The sequence below is a fragment of the Thermobia domestica genome, chromosome 1, assembly GCF_964235325.1.
Source record: "Thermobia domestica chromosome 1, izTheDome1.hap1.1, whole genome shotgun sequence".
In the NCBI taxonomy this organism is placed as follows: domain Eukaryota; kingdom Metazoa; phylum Arthropoda; class Insecta; order Zygentoma; family Lepismatidae; genus Thermobia; species Thermobia domestica.
The window spans coordinates 156875686-156895147 of NC_137454.1; the positions used below are offsets into that span (position 1 = coordinate 156875686).

At 35.0% G+C, this 19462-nt stretch overlaps 1 protein-coding gene across 2 annotated transcripts in view; it reads left to right on the top strand.

Moving 5' to 3' along the window:
* The window catches only part of LOC145690285 (transcription elongation regulator 1-like), a 166991-nt gene that overhangs the window by 102141 nt on the left and 45388 nt on the right, over positions 1–19462 (top strand). For both annotated transcript variants that reach the window (XM_081765045.1, XM_081765055.1), the window contains one exon: positions 5540–5690. In XM_081765045.1, the coding sequence (XP_081621171.1) occupies positions 5540–5690 (151 nt within the window). The remainder of the gene's footprint in view (positions 1–5539; positions 5691–19462) is intronic.

Genomic DNA, 19462 nt, shown 5'->3' on the forward strand with positions numbered 1-19462 from the left:
ACTTGAATATTTTTTGGTCACTATCATTTCCATAATAATCAACAGTTCTCACATCATAAGCTAGGAGAAATACTGTGGCAATTACAATACAACTCATAGAAAAGAGCAGTGACTAGCCTACAAGGAGCAAATGACATTTTTTAACTAAACAGTATTCAAGATACATCTCTATCTGCAACATGGATAGCTAACAATGATTAGTGTCTACGGCATAACAACACAATTAGCCTTTAGACGCCCGCCAGGGATTTTAATAAAATGGTATGAAATTTCATGTTCGGAGCTCTGGTGTCCCTCCTAATTATCACAGAGTCATGACTTATACACAGTTGGAAAGCTTATAGACCACAGATTCCAACGAGGTAACATTCGTGAAATCCTCGCCGTCTTCGAAGAAACGAACAGACATAAAAATCATTAAAAAATATGAAAACATTGACTTTGCGGGGCCCTGGCAACTCTTGCAGTCACCTGCGTTGACAAAATGATGCTAATGTGTAGGCCACATACTTGTGACAATAATATAAGAAATGGTAGCCATTGCTGCCATTGCGTAATGAATTCGTTTTATGTAGGAAGTATTAAAAAATGCGCAGAAAAGCATTCATTGAATTAGACATTCTCTTCCCTCCCCCACGACAGTACCACGTCCATATGCAAATCATTTTTGCTGCACACATCATGTATACGAACAAGAATTATGCTTCTAGACCACTTCAGTGAAATATATCTTGCCTTATATGGAACCGTTCTGAAACTAAATGTAAATTAGCCAAATTTGACCCCCTCTTCCTCTATAAACACACGTACATATACAGATTACTATCATGTAGGGGACTACTTCATTGCTTCACATACTAATTTTTGTGGATGTACCACAAAGGGGGAGGAATGGCCTCCAAAATCTGATGAAAAAATCGATGAAAAATTTAAAAAACGAACTTCATCCTCCCTCTCTCGGCCGTACATAAATACCCCCTACAGGGATGGGCATGAGCTAGATTTCATTGAAACTCGACGCGACTCGAAACCGACATCATTGAGCTCGACTCGAGAACTCGGCTCGAAAAATTTCCTCGAACTCGACTCGAGTTTCGAGTCGACTAGAGCCAAATCGAGCCAAATGCTGTGTGTAGTTTCAAGTACTTTCTTCAAGTATCCTACATAGACAATATAATTATTATTAATGATACTTACTATTACTACAACTTATTATTATTATTATTATTATTATTATTATTATTATTATTATTATTATTATTATTATTATTATTATTATTATTATTATTATTATAACAACACCAGCGTGTATAAACATGAATGATAGGCGGTTTGTATCTAAATACTAAAAACTAGTTGACTGCTGACCTCGGAAAAAGTGAAGTCAAGGAGGAAAGGACATCGTTCACGAGGTTCTGGGTTTTAGTTCCGGAGGAGTAAGTATCCAGGCTCGAACCAAAAATCGTTAAAAGTTAGACTGCGTCGGCCAAACATGTTCAAACCTGCTCGGCTCAGGTTCTCAACGGCTCTAGCGGCTCGGCTCACAGCTCTTTCACTATTGAACCGAGCCAACAACCCACCCAACCGAGGCGGCTCGAGCCGATGGCTCACCTGAGCCGAGTCGGTGCCTCATCTCAACCGAGCCGGCTCGAGCTGCTTCTCAGTTGAACCGAACTGAGCCAGTTAACATCACTACTTGGGTTGGGCTTCTGCTTCGGCTCAAAAGTTAGATCGTGCAGGTCTCAGCCTTGGTGGTAAGGACTACAGTATATACCGGTGTTTACATTTGAGGCTGTCTCGTTATAAAACTCCATAGTCGTCTTGTTAATCGAGACGAGACGAGATGCGAGCAGTGTCCCATCTTCTGAGCAACATTAAAAATGTTCCATATTACTGCTTACATTTCTTATGACTTTCGCTTTCCAGTCTAATCAGGCCATGATTTCAAAACAAGTTAAAACGAGCTAAACGAGTGAGCCGTGTATCAAACTCGACTCGACTCGAAACTCGACGTCAAAACAGTAACTTGGCTCGAAACTCGACTCGAGAAAATTACCTTTGACTCGACTCCAAACTCGACTGGAATTTGCTTCGAGTTTCGAGTCGAGTTGAGTTTTAGCTCTACTCATGCCCATTCCTAATAAAATGCATACTAGGGGAAGGCTTCATTCCTCAGGAATACTTGGGTACCAAATCATCTAGCTTAATTAGGGGCTGAGCTATTGATGTTTGTTGTAAAAATAAATATAATTTACGTCAAAAAACTGAAACTCCAAAAATTGGCTAACTTTGCCCCTTCCCTGCTCCCCCATATAAGCAAGAAGTACAAATACACGATATTACCATGTAGTGGCCTACTTCATTGCTTCACGTATCAATTTTTATGAATCTATCCTCCAAGAGGGGGAATGGCTCCCAAAAAAAAGTTTAAAAAGAAACAAAAGAACACGATATTTACCCTCCTCCCACCGCCACATGGTACCCCCACATAGATAAAATGCACACCAGCGGAAAGCTGCATCCTTCAGGAATAAATTGGTTCCAAAACCATCTTCCAGCCTTAAGTAGAGACTGAGCCATTGAGGTTTAAAGCCCTTATACAGCAGTTGCGTCAATGGGCGTTTAAAGATTAAGAATGCAGACGACCAGTAGAACGTAACACAAAGAAACTGCATATTCAGTGAACAGAAATCGGGAAATCCCGATTTCTTTCTCCGGAATTGAACATTTGGACGGATCGAGATTAGGGAAGCTCCCGAAATTTGATCTAAAGGGTTGAATATAGATGGCAAGCAATACCTGTGAGCGTGTAAAAATGGAATATATATATATGCCTATTTAGATTATTGTTTTAAACAAAATAAACATTTTAAACGTGTTTTTTTTTGTTTAAAACAAAGTACTTTGTTCTAAACGTTAAAAACGTTTTAAACAAAAAAAAAACTTTTTTAAACATAAAAAACTTTTTTTTTTTTTAAAGAAAACGTGTTTTTTTTTCAACTCTGGCTGCCAGTCATCCATTACCCTGCCTAGCATGACAGGGTCCTCGGGAATGCTGGCACACGCGTCAGTAATTCTGCGTTGAAGGTGGTTAATGTCCCTAATCTTGGTAGCATACACAACGGATTTCACGTAGCTCCACTGAAAAAACAATCCGATGGCGTGAGGTCTGGGGAACGCAGTAACCATTCCACAGGTCCTCGCCGACCTGTCCATCTCTGTAGGAATTGCTCATCCAGGTGCTCACGAGCACCTAATCCGAAATGAGGTGGTGCCTCATCATGTTGATAGAACACAGGAAAAGAGCCATCCTCTAGTGCTCCTCAAGCATGTTACGGTAGGCAATTGCATTTAAATTGCTCTCGATGAAGAATAAGCCCACCACACGGGTACTCCACACACCGCACCACACCATCACTTTGTCAGAGCCAACGACCCGAGAACCGTCGTAACAGTGCGGATTGTTGTCACACCAATATCGGTGATTTTGCTTGTTCACCTCGCGCAACACAAAATAAAATAATCTCGTCCGAGAACAGCACGTCATAACGTTATGCGAATTAAGAATTCTGTTGATTTATTCCGCGGCCCACTCACAGAATTCTACCCGGCGGTCTGGATCATCCTCGGTTAGATGTTGCAATAGCTGTATCTTGTATGGGTGCCACTTATGCACAGATACGATTCGGAGGAGGGACATACGGCCTACATCACATTCTTGGGCTAGGCGACGGGTACTAAGGTGGGACTTTTCGCGAATGATGCCAACACAGCAGTGGATGTCGTTTCGTCCGTCGCTGTGCGAGGCCTGCCTGCTTTTGGTTTGTTTTCCACCGACCCGATTTCCTTAAATTTAATTATACTTTCCACACTGCACAATGGGAAATGGGCTCCCGTTCTGTGTGACGAACGTTTAAATCGTCTGCGATCTATCTGCTGCTGTGCTCTCCTGAGATCAACACGATCTCTATACGCTCATCCTTTGTTAGTGCCATTCCGTGTTACACCACCTGAAACAAAAGGGAATCGGTAAAAACTTTGCAAGGGTTGGTCGTAGAGCCAAAAACATTTCACCACTGGATTCTTGAAAAAAAATTCAGTCCTATTTGATGTATCACACAATAGGGTTCCCATTTTAAAAAGTTCCCACCATATGAAGATGGCGGCTGATTATGCCATATCTCAAAAGATTTCCCCTCCCCTCGTCTGTTATCACTTTGTTCCTTTTTTCCAATTCTGAACGGTTTAGATTTTATTCGCGTGTTTCCACACTTTTGGACCACCCTGTACACTGCGATGTTACAGAACATCAAATTCAAATGAATATGAAGATACACAGACAATGCACACAGAATTCCACTCTTCTAATTTTTAATTTCAGAACTTCTTTGCGTGCTTTTATGATCACCAGTGGTGGCTGGCAGTGGTAGAAGATGTAAATCTGGGGTATTATATTTTGCACATTCGGTTCTTTAAATCAGTGGGACCAAGAACATTCGGGAAGGCAGCTCATGCATCCTGAGTACCTTTATCAAATGTTTTGCTAATACTTACACCTTTGAAACTGACAATACCCACAGGAGAAGCTCGTATTACAGAAAAATTGTGCCACTTTTTTTTTTTTTTTTTTTTTTTTTTGTTTGTTTGTTACAAATGCACTGTATTAGACTATCACACGTGCTTTTTAAGACCTGTTTCTTGTTCATGCTTTCTTAGTAACATGATATTTTACTGTACTAGTCATATTTAGTTACATTTTCGCGTATTGTATGTGTTATAGCTGAAAGAAATACATGACGTTGCCCTGTATCTTAACATAATTTTGTACGTAACTTTCCAACGTCTAAAACTCCGTTTCTTTCTTTCTTTCTTCATGAGTACATTATGAACTAAATGTCATTTAGCCTAAATTTCAGAATTTTCAAACTTCCGCTAACAGGCATATTCAAGTGCAGACATTGGCAAAATTCCATTTGTGGCCATATTTGATGTCTTATAAAATCATCACTATTTATTTCTACGATTCCTGTTTCGTCCAGCTGTATATTGTGTGGAGACAAATACGAAGTCCATATAGGCCAGTTTTGTTTCAACTCCTTCCCAGAATTTTCGGGACATAAAAATGGTAATTTGGCTGATGCTCACTTATGACTTCGTGGCATTATTTGAGGCATTTAAAATTGAGGTGGTAAAAAGTTTTTAGCATTGCATTAAAGGCCACTTCATAACTCTTCCACTGGTTTTCATAACTCTCACATCTGTGCCTCTTTCCATTTCTGGGATATTGTAGTTCGCGTGCATCCTGATTTTCTTGTGATTTGCCACACGCCATGTTGGAAATATGGCCACCATGAGCATACGGAATGGAAATCGGTATTTCTAATCGTATCATTGTATTTACGAAACGTACCAATGTGTGTGCAAATTATCAGAATTTTCAAAAAATGGTCGTGCAACCACCATCGTATGATTTTCGGTAGTATGACCCAAAGATACTTTTCGCCATTGCTCAATGTAAATTTAATTTAATGTATTTCAGGTCTTCATTCAGTGATTTTGCACAGAAATATGGAAAAGATGAACGCTTTAAGAATATAGAGAAGATGCGAGAACGGGAAAGTTTATTCAATGAATATTTACTGGAAGTTCGGAAACGAGAGAAAGAAGAGAAAGTGATGAAGAGAGAACAGGTAAGATTATTTCATTCATAATCAAATGTAGGATTTTTGTATTAAAAATGCAACCTTACAATCACCTCCAATTTCACTTTTGTTCTTCGGTGCAGAGAAAATAAACATAAATGCAGGAAGTTAAAATATCAAGATAAATTCGTATTTCTTAAATTAATTTCAGAGAAAAAATTGAATGCGAATTATGTTCGTGATTAATTACTGTAATCACAGTACTTGATTAGTTTTTGGGTCAATATTTAAAGTTCTGTCGATTTTTGAAAACTTCTTTCCTCTAATCTGCTATACCAGTATTGAAGGAATTTTGGTGCTGTCGTGAGTTCTGTGTAGAAGAAACTTCTTAGGTAAATTGAGATTAAAACGTAAAGTCTGTGTTATGTATGTTTAGGATTACATCAAAAATGTAGTTCGCTTTATTGCTTTACCTCTCAATCTGTCTTATAAATAGATATTTGTGTATATTCATTAAGGATATGTAAGGATAAATATTTGTTAAATAATCACATCATACTATTTTAATGTTTTCACTGGATTATCAAATGCAGATTTTTTTCTTTGCACCAAGACATTCTGGTTGGATTGATAAGGTTGCTACTATAGTATCGAAATTCCGATGAAACGATACAGGAACTAGTTTTATCCTGTATATGCAATAAAACAACTGTGGCATCGTAAAGAACATTTAAAACGCCCTTTTACTTGAGGACAGTATTTTCTAAGATGAATTTATACGAACAATTTAAAAATTAATCACGTGTTTCAGATTATAAATAGGATATCCATTTGACGTTTGTGTAGTTTAAGATTCAGAAGTCTACAAGTTTTACAAGTAATATAATAATAATAATAATAATAACAACAACAAAGGAGAGTAGATTCCAGGTGCTCTTTGAATGTTGTGTACTATTAAGAAGCCTTCTTGCGTATAGCACATGCTGCTATCTAAATAGCAGTGTTTGACTGTCTGCGTAGTTAAAATAATAATAAATAATAGTATAAAATCAATCAATTTATCCGATTATGTTTTGGTTTTTATCGGAGACTTATTGTTGCTTTGGATATAGTCACTGAAAGGGAAAAGAACTGGTGAAGAAATTGAAAAGCAGAATAAATATGTATGCCATTACCAGGTGACAGGAATAAGTGAATCTGGGTATAAAGACTGGGAACTAAATTAGGTCGGGCACGCTCCACATTATTAATTCATCAATTTTCTATGATGCGATTAATGACAAATACGTGCACATATATACGCAACTTCTGCTGGTCTCTTGTGCAGTAATTTTCTCTGCCCGTGTCTGCGCGCATTGTACTAGGTTCGATCCTCCATAGAGCTCCACACGTCGGATCTCATTTGAAGCGCTTTGTCTCGTTCGTATATCCCAAGTTCTGAAAAGGGACTTCAAACAAATCAGTCAATTGACTGACTTTCGGCTTGTCTTCTGCGATTTATTTAGTGTTTTCTTCTCATTCTTATGAGTTCCTTAAAATCTTGACACAGCCACATGTTCATCCATCATAGCATTCATCAAAGCTGACAGTCACATACTACTTCATTTATGACTCCCAGCAAAACAGAAATGTATTCACTGAAATACGTATTTTAAAGTGCTTCACTTGCCTACGAGATGACAATATGTATCGCTGGCGCACGCTGAACGGCAGTTATTTAAAAATAACATCTCAACTTAAGACATTCAAACAGGTGGAACTGTAGACTGTAATTAGGTTTCTATCGTCAAAAGGACAGAAACCGCCGTAAGTAGGTCATAAATTGTTTAGAACGGTATGGTAATAAGTGTATGATGTAACTAGTGTGTAATTGTAAAAGGAGGGTGCGTAAACGTGTTCGATAAAATCTGTTTCGGACGGCCACGCACACCTCATACACAAATGAATGTTGACACTGTGAACAAAGTGATTCAACGGGATTTGTGGGCAACAATCGTGGCAATATATGCAGCATAATCCATGAAGTACATAGGCATCACAAAGTATCAGCTAAAGGTTACGCCACTGCACATTGAAACTGAATGGTATGCTATCTTGTACATTTGCTTCGGTGCGATAGGGGTAGAAACGCATTCCTGAATCCCATTGTTACCGGTGACGAATTGTGGGTGTTTTCTAAACTCTGTAGGAAAGGTATTGCTCACTGTGATTTGGGACATACAGGATATGAATCTTTCTGATTCTGCAGTAAAAGGACAGACCGTGAATGCTGGCGTGTATTACGCCACACTAGATCGCATACGAGTTTCCTCCCCGGAAACGTCTCACAAAGCTTCAGAAGGAGGTCTCAAGACTTTTACCTTTTGGACTATGAAAGGAACACCTTACTGGCCAATGCAGCAGAAACAGTGAGATCATCTCAGGCTTGCGTCGAGATTCTCGAGGCCGTGAGATAGTCTGTTATGCAGACCTCAAAATGTTCTGCAAGGAACTGCAAGAAAGTGTGCTGCAACTGTTGGGCTTCCTTGGGAGAGTGTAAGAGGAATTTTACAAGAAGACCTGCACTTTCACCCTTATAAAATTATGATTGTCTAAGAACCTAGACCAGTAGAATTTTTAAGACGTCAACAGTCATGTGAGAAAATCCTGCATTATGTCCCAGAAGATGCTGTTCGTGTTGTGTAGTGAAAGAGCATATTTCCAATTAAGGGGTTACATAAACAAGATTTCCACTATTGATCTGATCATAACCAGTTAAAAACTGTTTTCAGTACTTTTTTTTTTTTTTTTTTTTTTAATTTTTGAATAAACAGTTATATATATTTGTTTTATTACCCTTTAAAATGTAAAAAGGTTTATTGGGCCATCCTGTACAATTACAACGACGTAATTTTCTGTTTTCATTAATCGTGTCTTTTCCCTCTACTCTTACCGACCAACATGTCACATTTAGTTTCATATTTCGCTACTAAACTCTCGACTTCTAACTTAGTAACTCTATTCTATGACTCTAGACTCCCACTATGACTCTCGTCTAGGCGCTTTGCAGTTACTTCACTGTTCTTATAGTTTTCTTTTCATTTTGTTTTTTCCCATCTCTGACGAAACGATCAGCATTTTCGTTAAACGCGTCAGCACATAGGGAAGTGATGAAATAGAAGAAAATTTCAATAACAAGATGAGTAGAGTGAAGCATGTAGGTGAACGCCGTGTTGAAAATACTGATAGTTTACTTTCTTTTGTGTTGTGTGATCAGTTAATTGTTGGTTTATGATTACTCCAAATCTCTATCGAGTCTGTTGGTTATCGTTTCTTGTGATAAACTAGGAACACTTGAATACACCTTCCTGGGCCATATATATATTTTCCTATATTGGCAAGTAATAACTGCCATACATTTCAGTATGCTTTGTTGCGTAGTTTGTAGACAGTGAATAAGTTCAATAGTGCCTACATCTCCGCTACGTATGTCAAAGAAAATTTAATATAGAAAATTTTAACGCATTAGGCACAACGGCGTTGTACTTGTTAATATGAAACTGTTCTTTTCAAATTCACTTTAGACTATCGTTATATACATTTATTAGTGTCTTTGTTAGTGCTGCCATCTGTAGAAATTTTATGTGTCGAAGTTTGTATCTATGTCTTTTAATTCCTTATTTTCAAACTCAATCCTTGGTTGTCTTACTTAAGTTGTCAACATCATATTCCTATTCAACTTAACTTTCGTGTTTTTCAAATTAAGTTCGTTTACCATTACATGAACACATAACTAAGGAAGTTCGTAAGTTTTCGCTAAACGCGTAAGCATATAGGGAAGGGATGAAATAGAAGAAAATTTCAATAACAAGATGAGTAGATTGAAGCGTGTAGGTAAATACCGTGTTTGAAATACAAATTTACGAAATTTTGTAGTTTGCTCCTCAGTTTCTATACCAGTTCTTTCTTTAACCTTAAGAGTGACTCCATACACGAGGTAATAATTAAATCTTCACATCGTTCATCTTTTGATATCTGAAGGAGGGCACGGTGACTCAGTGGTAGAGTGCACATCCGGTGCGTGGGGTTCCTGTTTGATCCTTAGCCAAGTAATTTTGTAGTGGACATCATGTCCATGAGTTTTCTAGGGGTACTATCGTTTCCTCCTACATTCTCATTTCACCAAATATTCCATCATTCAGTTGCCTTTACCATCCGTCTCCTTTAGCCTAAAGGGCATTATTGTGAAATGTTGAACTGAAAGGTTTCACTTGATCATGATATTTGAGGAAGCGATGTTTGTTTTTTGAGTATGGAACATGAAAGTGTGTAACGGAGAGGTGATTTAAAGAAGTTAACCACTTTGGATAATTATGCCACAATTGCTTTCTTTTTAATGCTGTATTGTTAAGATGATAGATTTCTTTCAGATTATTTTAACTTCGTTTGTTCTCGTATGTCAAAGTTAAAAAATAAAAATGAATTTCGATTTTGGAAAAAAATCATACAGGAGTTAGGCTTAAGAACTGTTATGAGTCTTTCCAAGTTTAATGGGAAAACACGTGATATTTTTTCCAATGTTCTAAGAATGGAGCCTGGTGAAGAGACGAGTGAAATCGATTTCAGTTTCTGGAAATCAGTATGGGTTAAGAATAATAGTGATCCACTTTGTTATTTGAAATGATATTTATTAAGGGTGCTTTTTTATCAGCGAATAGATTGCAAACCAAATGTCAAAGTATAGTAGTGAACTTAACTCACCTACTGCGAGTAAAAATACTATTGTATTAATAGGAATAGGTAATAAAGCATATGGTCCTGAGCTAAGGTGAAGTCTTATCAATATTTGACTCTCTTAATCAGTTTAAACCTAAAAAGAATGTTCTATACATTCGGACATATATTTCTAGGTCCGCCTGTTTTAACATGACTATTTCTATGTTGCTATTTGAATACATGATCTTTTTCAGTGGATTTTATTTTGATATTTAGAGTGTTAATATTTATATACGTATACAGTAATTGGATGTAATAGTGTTCAAAAAAGATCTTAACAAATATAGTCAGTAGTGACCAATTTTATTTAATTACTTTCTTTGAATAGATTTCAATTATATGTATATGCTAGTACATAAATATTTATGCATTTATACAGATTTTTTAAAATAAATATGTCTAAATTTAAATGTTTTCTAATTTTTGTGCCCAGGTTTATTGAATTATTTTCATTGAATAGAGTTCAAATACATGTATATGCTAGTACATGAATTTTTATGCGTTTATACAGAAACATCAATTTCTTTAAAAAATAAATAAATATGTCTAAATTTAAATGTTTTCTGATGATTTTTGTCTTTCATCGATGATTTTTTTATTTATTTATTTTAGAGTAGTTTTGATTTGTATCTTGTTGCAGTCTGTAGAGTTTATTTTTACAGGAATTGATTTGTCTTATTTCCAGCTTAGTTTACTTTAACACTTAGAAAGGAATGGTTTTATTAGTTTTATGTGCTAACATGTTAGTTTACTTTACGATGAATTTCTTTTCCAGCTACGTTTAACAAAACACTTTAAAATGTTAGAGCAAATACATTTTTCGTATCGAATTGCGTTATATATATTTTTAACAGAAGTAAAACAGGAGTTGTGAAAGAGTTTTCTTTTGATCATTTTAACTTGATAGAAAAATAATATAATTCAATTTGTCAAAGGATTATTGTCAAGCACTTAAAAGAAAGAAAAGAAAGATCTAGAAAACATTTCGTAATTTTGGTGGAAAGTAATCTTGATCTGCACAGATATTTTATATTGGTAGTGGTTAAATTAGAGACAACCAAATTTTCGTCTGTTATGTTGCACTGTACTTAAAAATTCAGGAATCGGCTTTAATCATATGAATGAAATCTTGCATATGTTGTTACGTAAATTTGTTTCGAGAATTCAATAAGAGTAAGTACAACTGTATTTATTAAAAGAAAAGCTAGATTTTTTCTTTCATAATTCAGAATAAGTTTTACTTTTTTTTCTCGCCTGTAATTATAAATTTCTTCCTAGATTGGGGTAAATACTTAATTTTATATATTTTATGAGACTGAGAGTTTACTGTTCTAAATATTTTATTTTATTTATTTATTTATTTTTTTTTTCGTGATGCTCGTTAATTCTGACCTATCTTTTACAATCTTCGAAAAGATTACAGACGAACGACAAGAGGTGTGCTTGACACAAAATGGTAAAAATGAATGTTTTTAATTGAGTAGTTATTATTTAATCGTAAAATTTTCTTCATATTAATACCTTGCAGTGTTTTTTGTTTGTTTGTTTGTTTTTTAATAAATACCTAGATGATGCTCTGACGAAAATCAATACTAGATTTTAATCTCGTGTATGATGTATAGTGGCGGATCATAGCATAGTTCTGGCAAAATGACAACTGGAATAAGTGTGCTGGAAGAAGAACTATGCCTGATGTGCGTATGTACTTCACATTGCATTAAAATCTAGACACGATTTGTTACACCAGTACTACCAATATGTAAAATTATTAACAATATTTAATATGTATATATATGTTTTCCGCTTCCAATAAGCAAATTATTTATTAAATGTGAGATTAAAAAGATGAAATGTTTTGAGTAATATTAGAAATGATGGGGATGTTTACGGCATTCTGGTATGCCATGATATATCAAGCAATAAGAGCGAAGTATCAAACCTAGAAATGCATGCTTAACAATAAGGTATCTTTAAAAATACTTAAAGGGATTTGAATTTTTACCAATGTGCTATTTTTATGTTGAAAGATGTCCATATGTGCTCTTTTTCAGGCCAGTATTTAATCAATGTAAAGTTGTTACATTTCAGACTTGTACAGTCTTACGTTAGTTATTATATATATATAAAACTTACTATCTGAATGTTATTTTTTAAAAAGACTTTTCTAAAGATAATTAGCCTCATTCAGTATATTCAGTATTCTAGAGTAGATATTGAAAGATATGAATGATATGGCAAAACAACCAAATTCATAATTTGCACTTTAGTAGTAATATTTCAATTTTCACTGAAATACTTTCTGAATAAATTCATTAAAAATACTTGTGATACAATGAGATTATTCATGTACATATTCTTGAAGACAGTTTCTTGCATAAAATTCTTACGTTTTATTAAAGTAATAACTATTAGTATTTTTTTTTATTATAAAATATATTAAAACATATTGATAATCGTAAAATATGTCTGTATTTATTTATATTGAATTTTCAACTAGAAACAAAGAAAATCTCACGCATCTACTTGTGTTAAAATCATTTGAGAGATTTCATTTTTTTTTCTGTAATTTTGACAGTACCATAGTCACTAACTTACCGCTTAACTCTATTCACTTTCAAGTCGTCAACACCTTTCCAGTTCTCTGTGTTCCCGCCCTGATTGCGTCAGGATGCCTGTGCCGTTGCCTAGCAACCAATCTAATCATTGCCAAGTTTTACGGGATAGCTCAGTCTCAGGACAGAGCAATGCCTTATGATGGGTGATGTGACGGGTACTGGTCTTGATTTCCGTTTTGTTCCCTAGGAAAGATTTTAATATTTATGATATATTTTTTTAACAAATATGAGAAATTTTAAAGATACTTTTAAGCTCTAATGTAACTCAGTTTCTATTAATTCTTAGCTTTTCTTGCTATGTCAGTTTTATATTAGTGCAATCAGGAATTTTTAATTTTTTTTTTTACATAAAAATGCATCAAATATATGAGAGACGAGAGAGGTAATAAGAAAGTTTTCAAATTCTAGATTTTTACTGTAAAATGCCATACACTGAATTTTAACTGATAATAATTAATACTATTATAGTAGAAGTGTTTGGAAGGAATTTATAATCGTGAATTTTGCAAATCTTTATTTTCCTTTTTCTATAGGTTTGGCCATTTGATATTTTTATTCCCGCATATATAAATATTGATGTTTTACTAACAACTGCTTGAATTGGATTCTTCATCAAATATGTTCTTTGAATTTCAGTGATACACTCTTAATAATATTTTCAGTTTCTTTCAGTTCATTGTGTAAAGAAAGAAGAATGTACTTTTACATTGATTAAATAACTTTTATCTAGTTAATGTTTTCACTACATACTTAAAATCAGGGGCTCAGAAGGTCATCATTTTAAACTTGAGCTGAAAAATGAGTCTATACTTTCTCAAGCAGTTTTTACGCAATTCAAATATGCGTTAAATATACCCATATTTCGTTGGATGTAGGTGTGGCTGTAATAAATACTAAGAGTAATCCAAACCTAAATTCCGAATGAATTATGTACAATTAAAATACAGTAGGTATATCATGACATCCTGATACATTGGACTCAGACGTAGTCTTTTAAGGTATCCGTAGTTATTTGTCACTGTTCCTTAGAAGCCGTTATATTCTAATTTCGAAATATTGGCAAATATATAACAATTCTTTGGTAGATTTCATACATACACATACCGTGAATTCATTTTTTATGTTATCTAAAAAAATGTTGATACACTATAAAACGAGAAATTCTCGAGCGAATTTGCGTCCGTGCGCGATGTTGCAATGCAAACCAGGGTTTGAAAAAACCCATTTTTTTTTTTTTAAAAAAAAAGCCCAACCCACCTAAGCCCGTATGAGTTTTTTCGGATTTAATTGGGTTTTTTCGAAATATTTCAATGTCTTTGGGGTAAAACTGTTAAAATGTAATTTATATTTCAAGATTATCATTGTCACAACTTGCAACAACTTTCTATTCAGTGCAATTTTGAAAAATTGGCCGCCATTTTGAAATTTTACATTGGATCGCCGAGAAAATCTATACAGCAAATTTAGAGTATCTCGTGCTTCTACTCTGAAAATTTCAACTTGAAAGACCGAAAATTGCTCTTTGTAGCATGAATAACAGCTGTTTTGAAAAAATGGCCGCCATTTTGAAATTTTACGTTGGTATGCCAACTTAAAAGACTGAAAGTGGTACCCTGTAGTATATGTGGTACACCAGGGGCGGATAGCCTCCAAGGAAGGGGGGGGGGATCAGAGCTCATGGAGGTGAAATATTCGTCTAATGATCTAAAGAAGGAATGAACAAATGTAGATCAAATCATCCTAGGAGCCTCAGTGACATTCGCCAAATGTTTTGTTTTGTTGAAGTTCACTTCCGATACTTTGTGCGTTGAATTACGGGAATTTCCCGAGCACTTGTTGCAAGACAGTTCTTTCCAGAAAATTAATTTAAAACATTTAAATATATAATTCATATTTTATAAAGTAAATGTTTCAAAAAGTCTTAAATGAAATTAAATATTTTCGAGCGTAAAATAAATGGTTTTATGTTGAAGTATTCACTTCCGATGCTTTGTGCGTTCAATTGCGAGAATTTCCCGAGTACTTCTTTCACGACGGTTTTTTCCCCCCTCGAAAATGCAGCTTGCTTTCTTTACTGTATATCGAAACTTCAATTATATAGTACGGAATTTTGAATTGAGCACTTGAAATAGTAAGCGTTACGTAGTCTTCGGAACTCCGAACATTAAGCTTTTAAATTTGACAAGAATTTTTACGCTATTACTGGTGTTGATTCCACCAAATGCTTATTTGAACAGTAGCAACAAATAACTGAACTAAACTTTTGTTGTTGGAAAACCAACTTTTACTGAAGAATACTTGTGTTACCATTAAAGGTAATTAAAAATAATACTAGTAGTTTTATTAATGCACTGCATATTTATTGGTAGTATCGGCACCTATGGCCTTAAACCCGTCAGACATGTGAGGGATAACGTCCTTCGGCGTCGCCGAGCATACTATTCATGTAAAGTATTTTCTAAAACATAAAATTACATATTTTACTTCAAGCAGCCTATAAGCATAGTCCATACATTAATTTGTTCTATAATTATCTCAAGCTGAGGTAAGGTTTCTTATTCATTCAGAACTTTATAAAGGTCTTATGTTGAAAGGTGTTCTATACTTTAATGCAAAAGCATCTAATTCGCCCAAGGAAAGGCCAAAATCTAATAAGAATAACTTTCAATGTGATCACCTTAGTTGTACCAAGAATATACTAACAAAAGGCTCAAAAACCTAGTGGGTCCAACCCGAAAAAATCCACCGGTTTTTTTCGGGCTGGGCCCACTTGAGCAAACCCTGATACAAACATACCTTAGATACTGCCCAAATTTAAACGGATTTGACCATCAACTGTGTCATGTGTATATATATATATATTTGTGGTCACTTCGCGTAGTTTCCTTGGGTTCGCATCACATAAAAAGGATTTTAAGGATCAGTGTCAATTTGGGTCAGTTGAGCTTTGTAGCGGTCTCGCCATTGTAGAACTTGCAGAAGTTTAGCTAATAATAATAACTTATGAAAATCGGTGAACTGTGCATCACGTGCCATTGTATTCTAAACTTCGTGTTTACTCTTCTAAACTGTTGTTTCAATGTACAAGTCCACTCTCTCACTAGGACGTGTCCGTCCTACTATAGTAAAAGGTGTTACTAACCTGCGTCTTATTCCTTCTAGTATATTGTGGTATTCTGCCATTATTCTAAGTGCGCATTTCCGTGTTCAATTACCGTAATCAATTATTCACTGAATATGAGAGCTGATTTACTTTGATTTGGTTTAGAGTTTAGTGTCCCATTCAGTAGCAAGGCTAAGATACATGGACATACAGATTAGCATAGGATCCAAATCATATGAGCTCGCACCGGAAATCAAAGCTAAGTCATCCGCGCTACAGGCGCATATGCTATCCACATAGACACGCGAGAGACTGAATAAAAGAGTTATTTCCTCAGATTCTCACTTACTTGGAAAACCTGGAAAAGTCATGGTATTTCATGAAAAGCTTAAGAAACCTGAAAATGTCAAGGAATTTTAAGTACGGATATTTACTTCTCGGAACTCGTTTGTCTTTTGCGGTACCGAACTATTTGGTAAGGGATATTTTATAAAATAATTAATTTGTTTTGCAAAATTTACCTACACACACTCTAAATATGTACATACATAGTAGATTAGGAACCCCCCTGGTCGGGACAAACATAGTTACTTTTTTGCTTTATATAGACCTGGATATTTGTAAATCGTGACCTGGAAAAGTCAGGGAACTCGTGCTCGCCAAATAGGTGAGAATATTGTATACGCAATTATACAGACAGGTGAGAAATGACATTGCTTGGTAAATGAGTCAGGAGGTTGGACTTAATGGAGTACGAGCGAAGATACCTTACTTATTTCCACCGGAGGTTCTTTCGCATCTTTATGAAAGCCAAGTAAGAGCGGGTTTAACACATTTTAACTATAGTGGCTGTTTTTGAGATGATAATTATAATGTGTCTTTATTCTTGACCCAATAATTGTATATTACCGAAAACAGTGGTTTGTTTAGTTTTCATAGTATTTGAAATTGAGATAATTAACAGGAACGAAAAACTTGTTCAGTGAAATTTCATTAACCTATTGTGTATCTAGTTATATTAATGTTTGTGGTCGCCCGTGGAATAAATTGTTTAATGTTAGCATGATTAAAAGTAATAATTCTTGACGCACCATAGAGGAAGAATTGCGTTTACATATATATATATAATGTATTAATATTCTTACATTGATGTATAAGGGCCATTACATGTGAAATCAACCAATGAAATGGCAAAATCTGACCTGACGATCTTAGATTTTTGTAAAAATTAGTGCATAGCTTTATTACAGTGGGAGATGAAAAAATCCCAAATATTACGTCTCTTCTCCTGAAAGTGTCCCCATACAGGGTGTTCAAAAATGCCAAAAAACGGCATTTTTTCATTTACAGTGATTATTAAAAATTTTTATAAAATGGTTAATATGTGCACTAGAGACGTGGAACAAATACCATTGGAAAGCTTAAAGATTGCTCTACAAGTTGTAATGTATTGAAAAAAACCTGTAAAATAAAAAATAACACTTCAAAAATTCAAATTAAGATTTGAATTTTGAATTTCGCGTAGAAATGTCCCCCTGAATTTGTTCAAAATTGTCCAGATTGTAGTCTCATATGTGTACTAAAACACCACAAAGTTGTATTTTGGGCACTCAGTGGGATCTGATTCAAAATTCAACATAACCAAGCATTGCACTATATTGACCATGTGAATATCTGGGTTCAGATCGATAACCATTTGCCTGGAGCTATTTACCTGCAGCATCAAATGAATTTATATTCAGTTTCATTCGTTTCTCGATGTATTCATTTGAATTTACACAATTATCCACCTTTTGAGTTATTTAGAGAGGTATTACGTTTCCAAACAGTACTTAATACAGGTCATTATTCTTGTTAGTCAGTATGGATGTTTCTAAATTTATGTTAGCTACGTTGATACATGTTATTTTCATTCCTTTGTTTCAGGATTGCTATTACAGAACATATTATGAAAGGGAGGGATATATTTTTCTCCTTTTCACAATATTTGTATCAAATGTGTTACGATACAGTGACACTGCTCACAATCACTTCACACATTTTCAGCACAAACAATTAGTCAATAAATTATTTTTCCTATTTCATTTATCCACTTCCACACATCTGTGACAGAATCCTGAAACAAAGGAATGAAAATAACATGTATCAATATAAATTTAGAAACATCATACTGACTAATAAGAATAATGATTTGTATTGAGTACTGTTCGGAAACGTAATACCTCTCTAAATAACTCGAAAGGTGGATAGTTGTGTAAATTCAAATGAATACATCAAGAAACAAATGAAATTGAATATAAATTCCTTTGATGCTGCAGGTAAATAACTCCAGGTTTTGAACAAATTCAGAAGGACATTTCTATGCGAAATTCAAAATTCAAATCTTAATTTGAATTTTTGAAGTGTTATTTTTTATTTTACAGGTTTTTTCAATATAGTACAACTTGTAGAGCAATCGTTAAGCTTTCCAATGGTGTTTGTTCCACGTCTCTAGTGCACATATTAACCATTTTATAAAAATTTTTAATAATCACTGTAACTGAAAAAATGCCGTTTTTTGACATTTTTGAACACCCTGTATGAAGACACTTTCAGGGGGGGAGAGGTAATATTTGGGAATTTTTCATCTCCAACTGTAATAAAGCTGTACACCAATTTTTACACAAATCTGAGATGGTCAAGTCTGATGACTTGTTGATTTGACATGAAATGTCCCATAAGTAAGTTAATTTAAATTTGAGACTCCCGAATTTTTTTGGCATCATGATTAGGTGGAGTAATTTTACAATATGTAATCGTGAGACATACATATTGTGCCTTCAGTGAAGTGCTTAGTGAGGCCCAAAAATGAGTATCTCGTTCTTGTGAAAGGAATACTTAAGACCTACGTTTGGGTTTCATGATTATCGAACTGTTAAGGTAGCATACCGCAGAGAGGTCTTATGACTTGTTTGTTAAGATGGCATACCTGAGGAGAAAATAAACTTGCATGTATTTGCAATATTATACTGCTAGCATACGGAAGAGTTCTCGTGCATGCTCCAGGTTACATGAAAACATGCGGAAGAGAATGTAGAGTCATCAGACACATAACAAATTGATAACCACTCGGTGCTCATAATTTAAGAATAGTTCAGAAAAATGCACACAGAAACATATGGTGTATGGATATCGCTTCGCGAAACCCTACCAAACCACTTATGATGAAAGTGGCCGAGACCCAGTGAATGGTGGCGCTGTAGTCAGATGAATGACACAACAGGGTGAAACCGCTGTTTATAGGTGCTATCAAGAGGACGTGTGCAATTGGTCGCGGATGTATTTATGGTTATGATGGGAGAGCACTG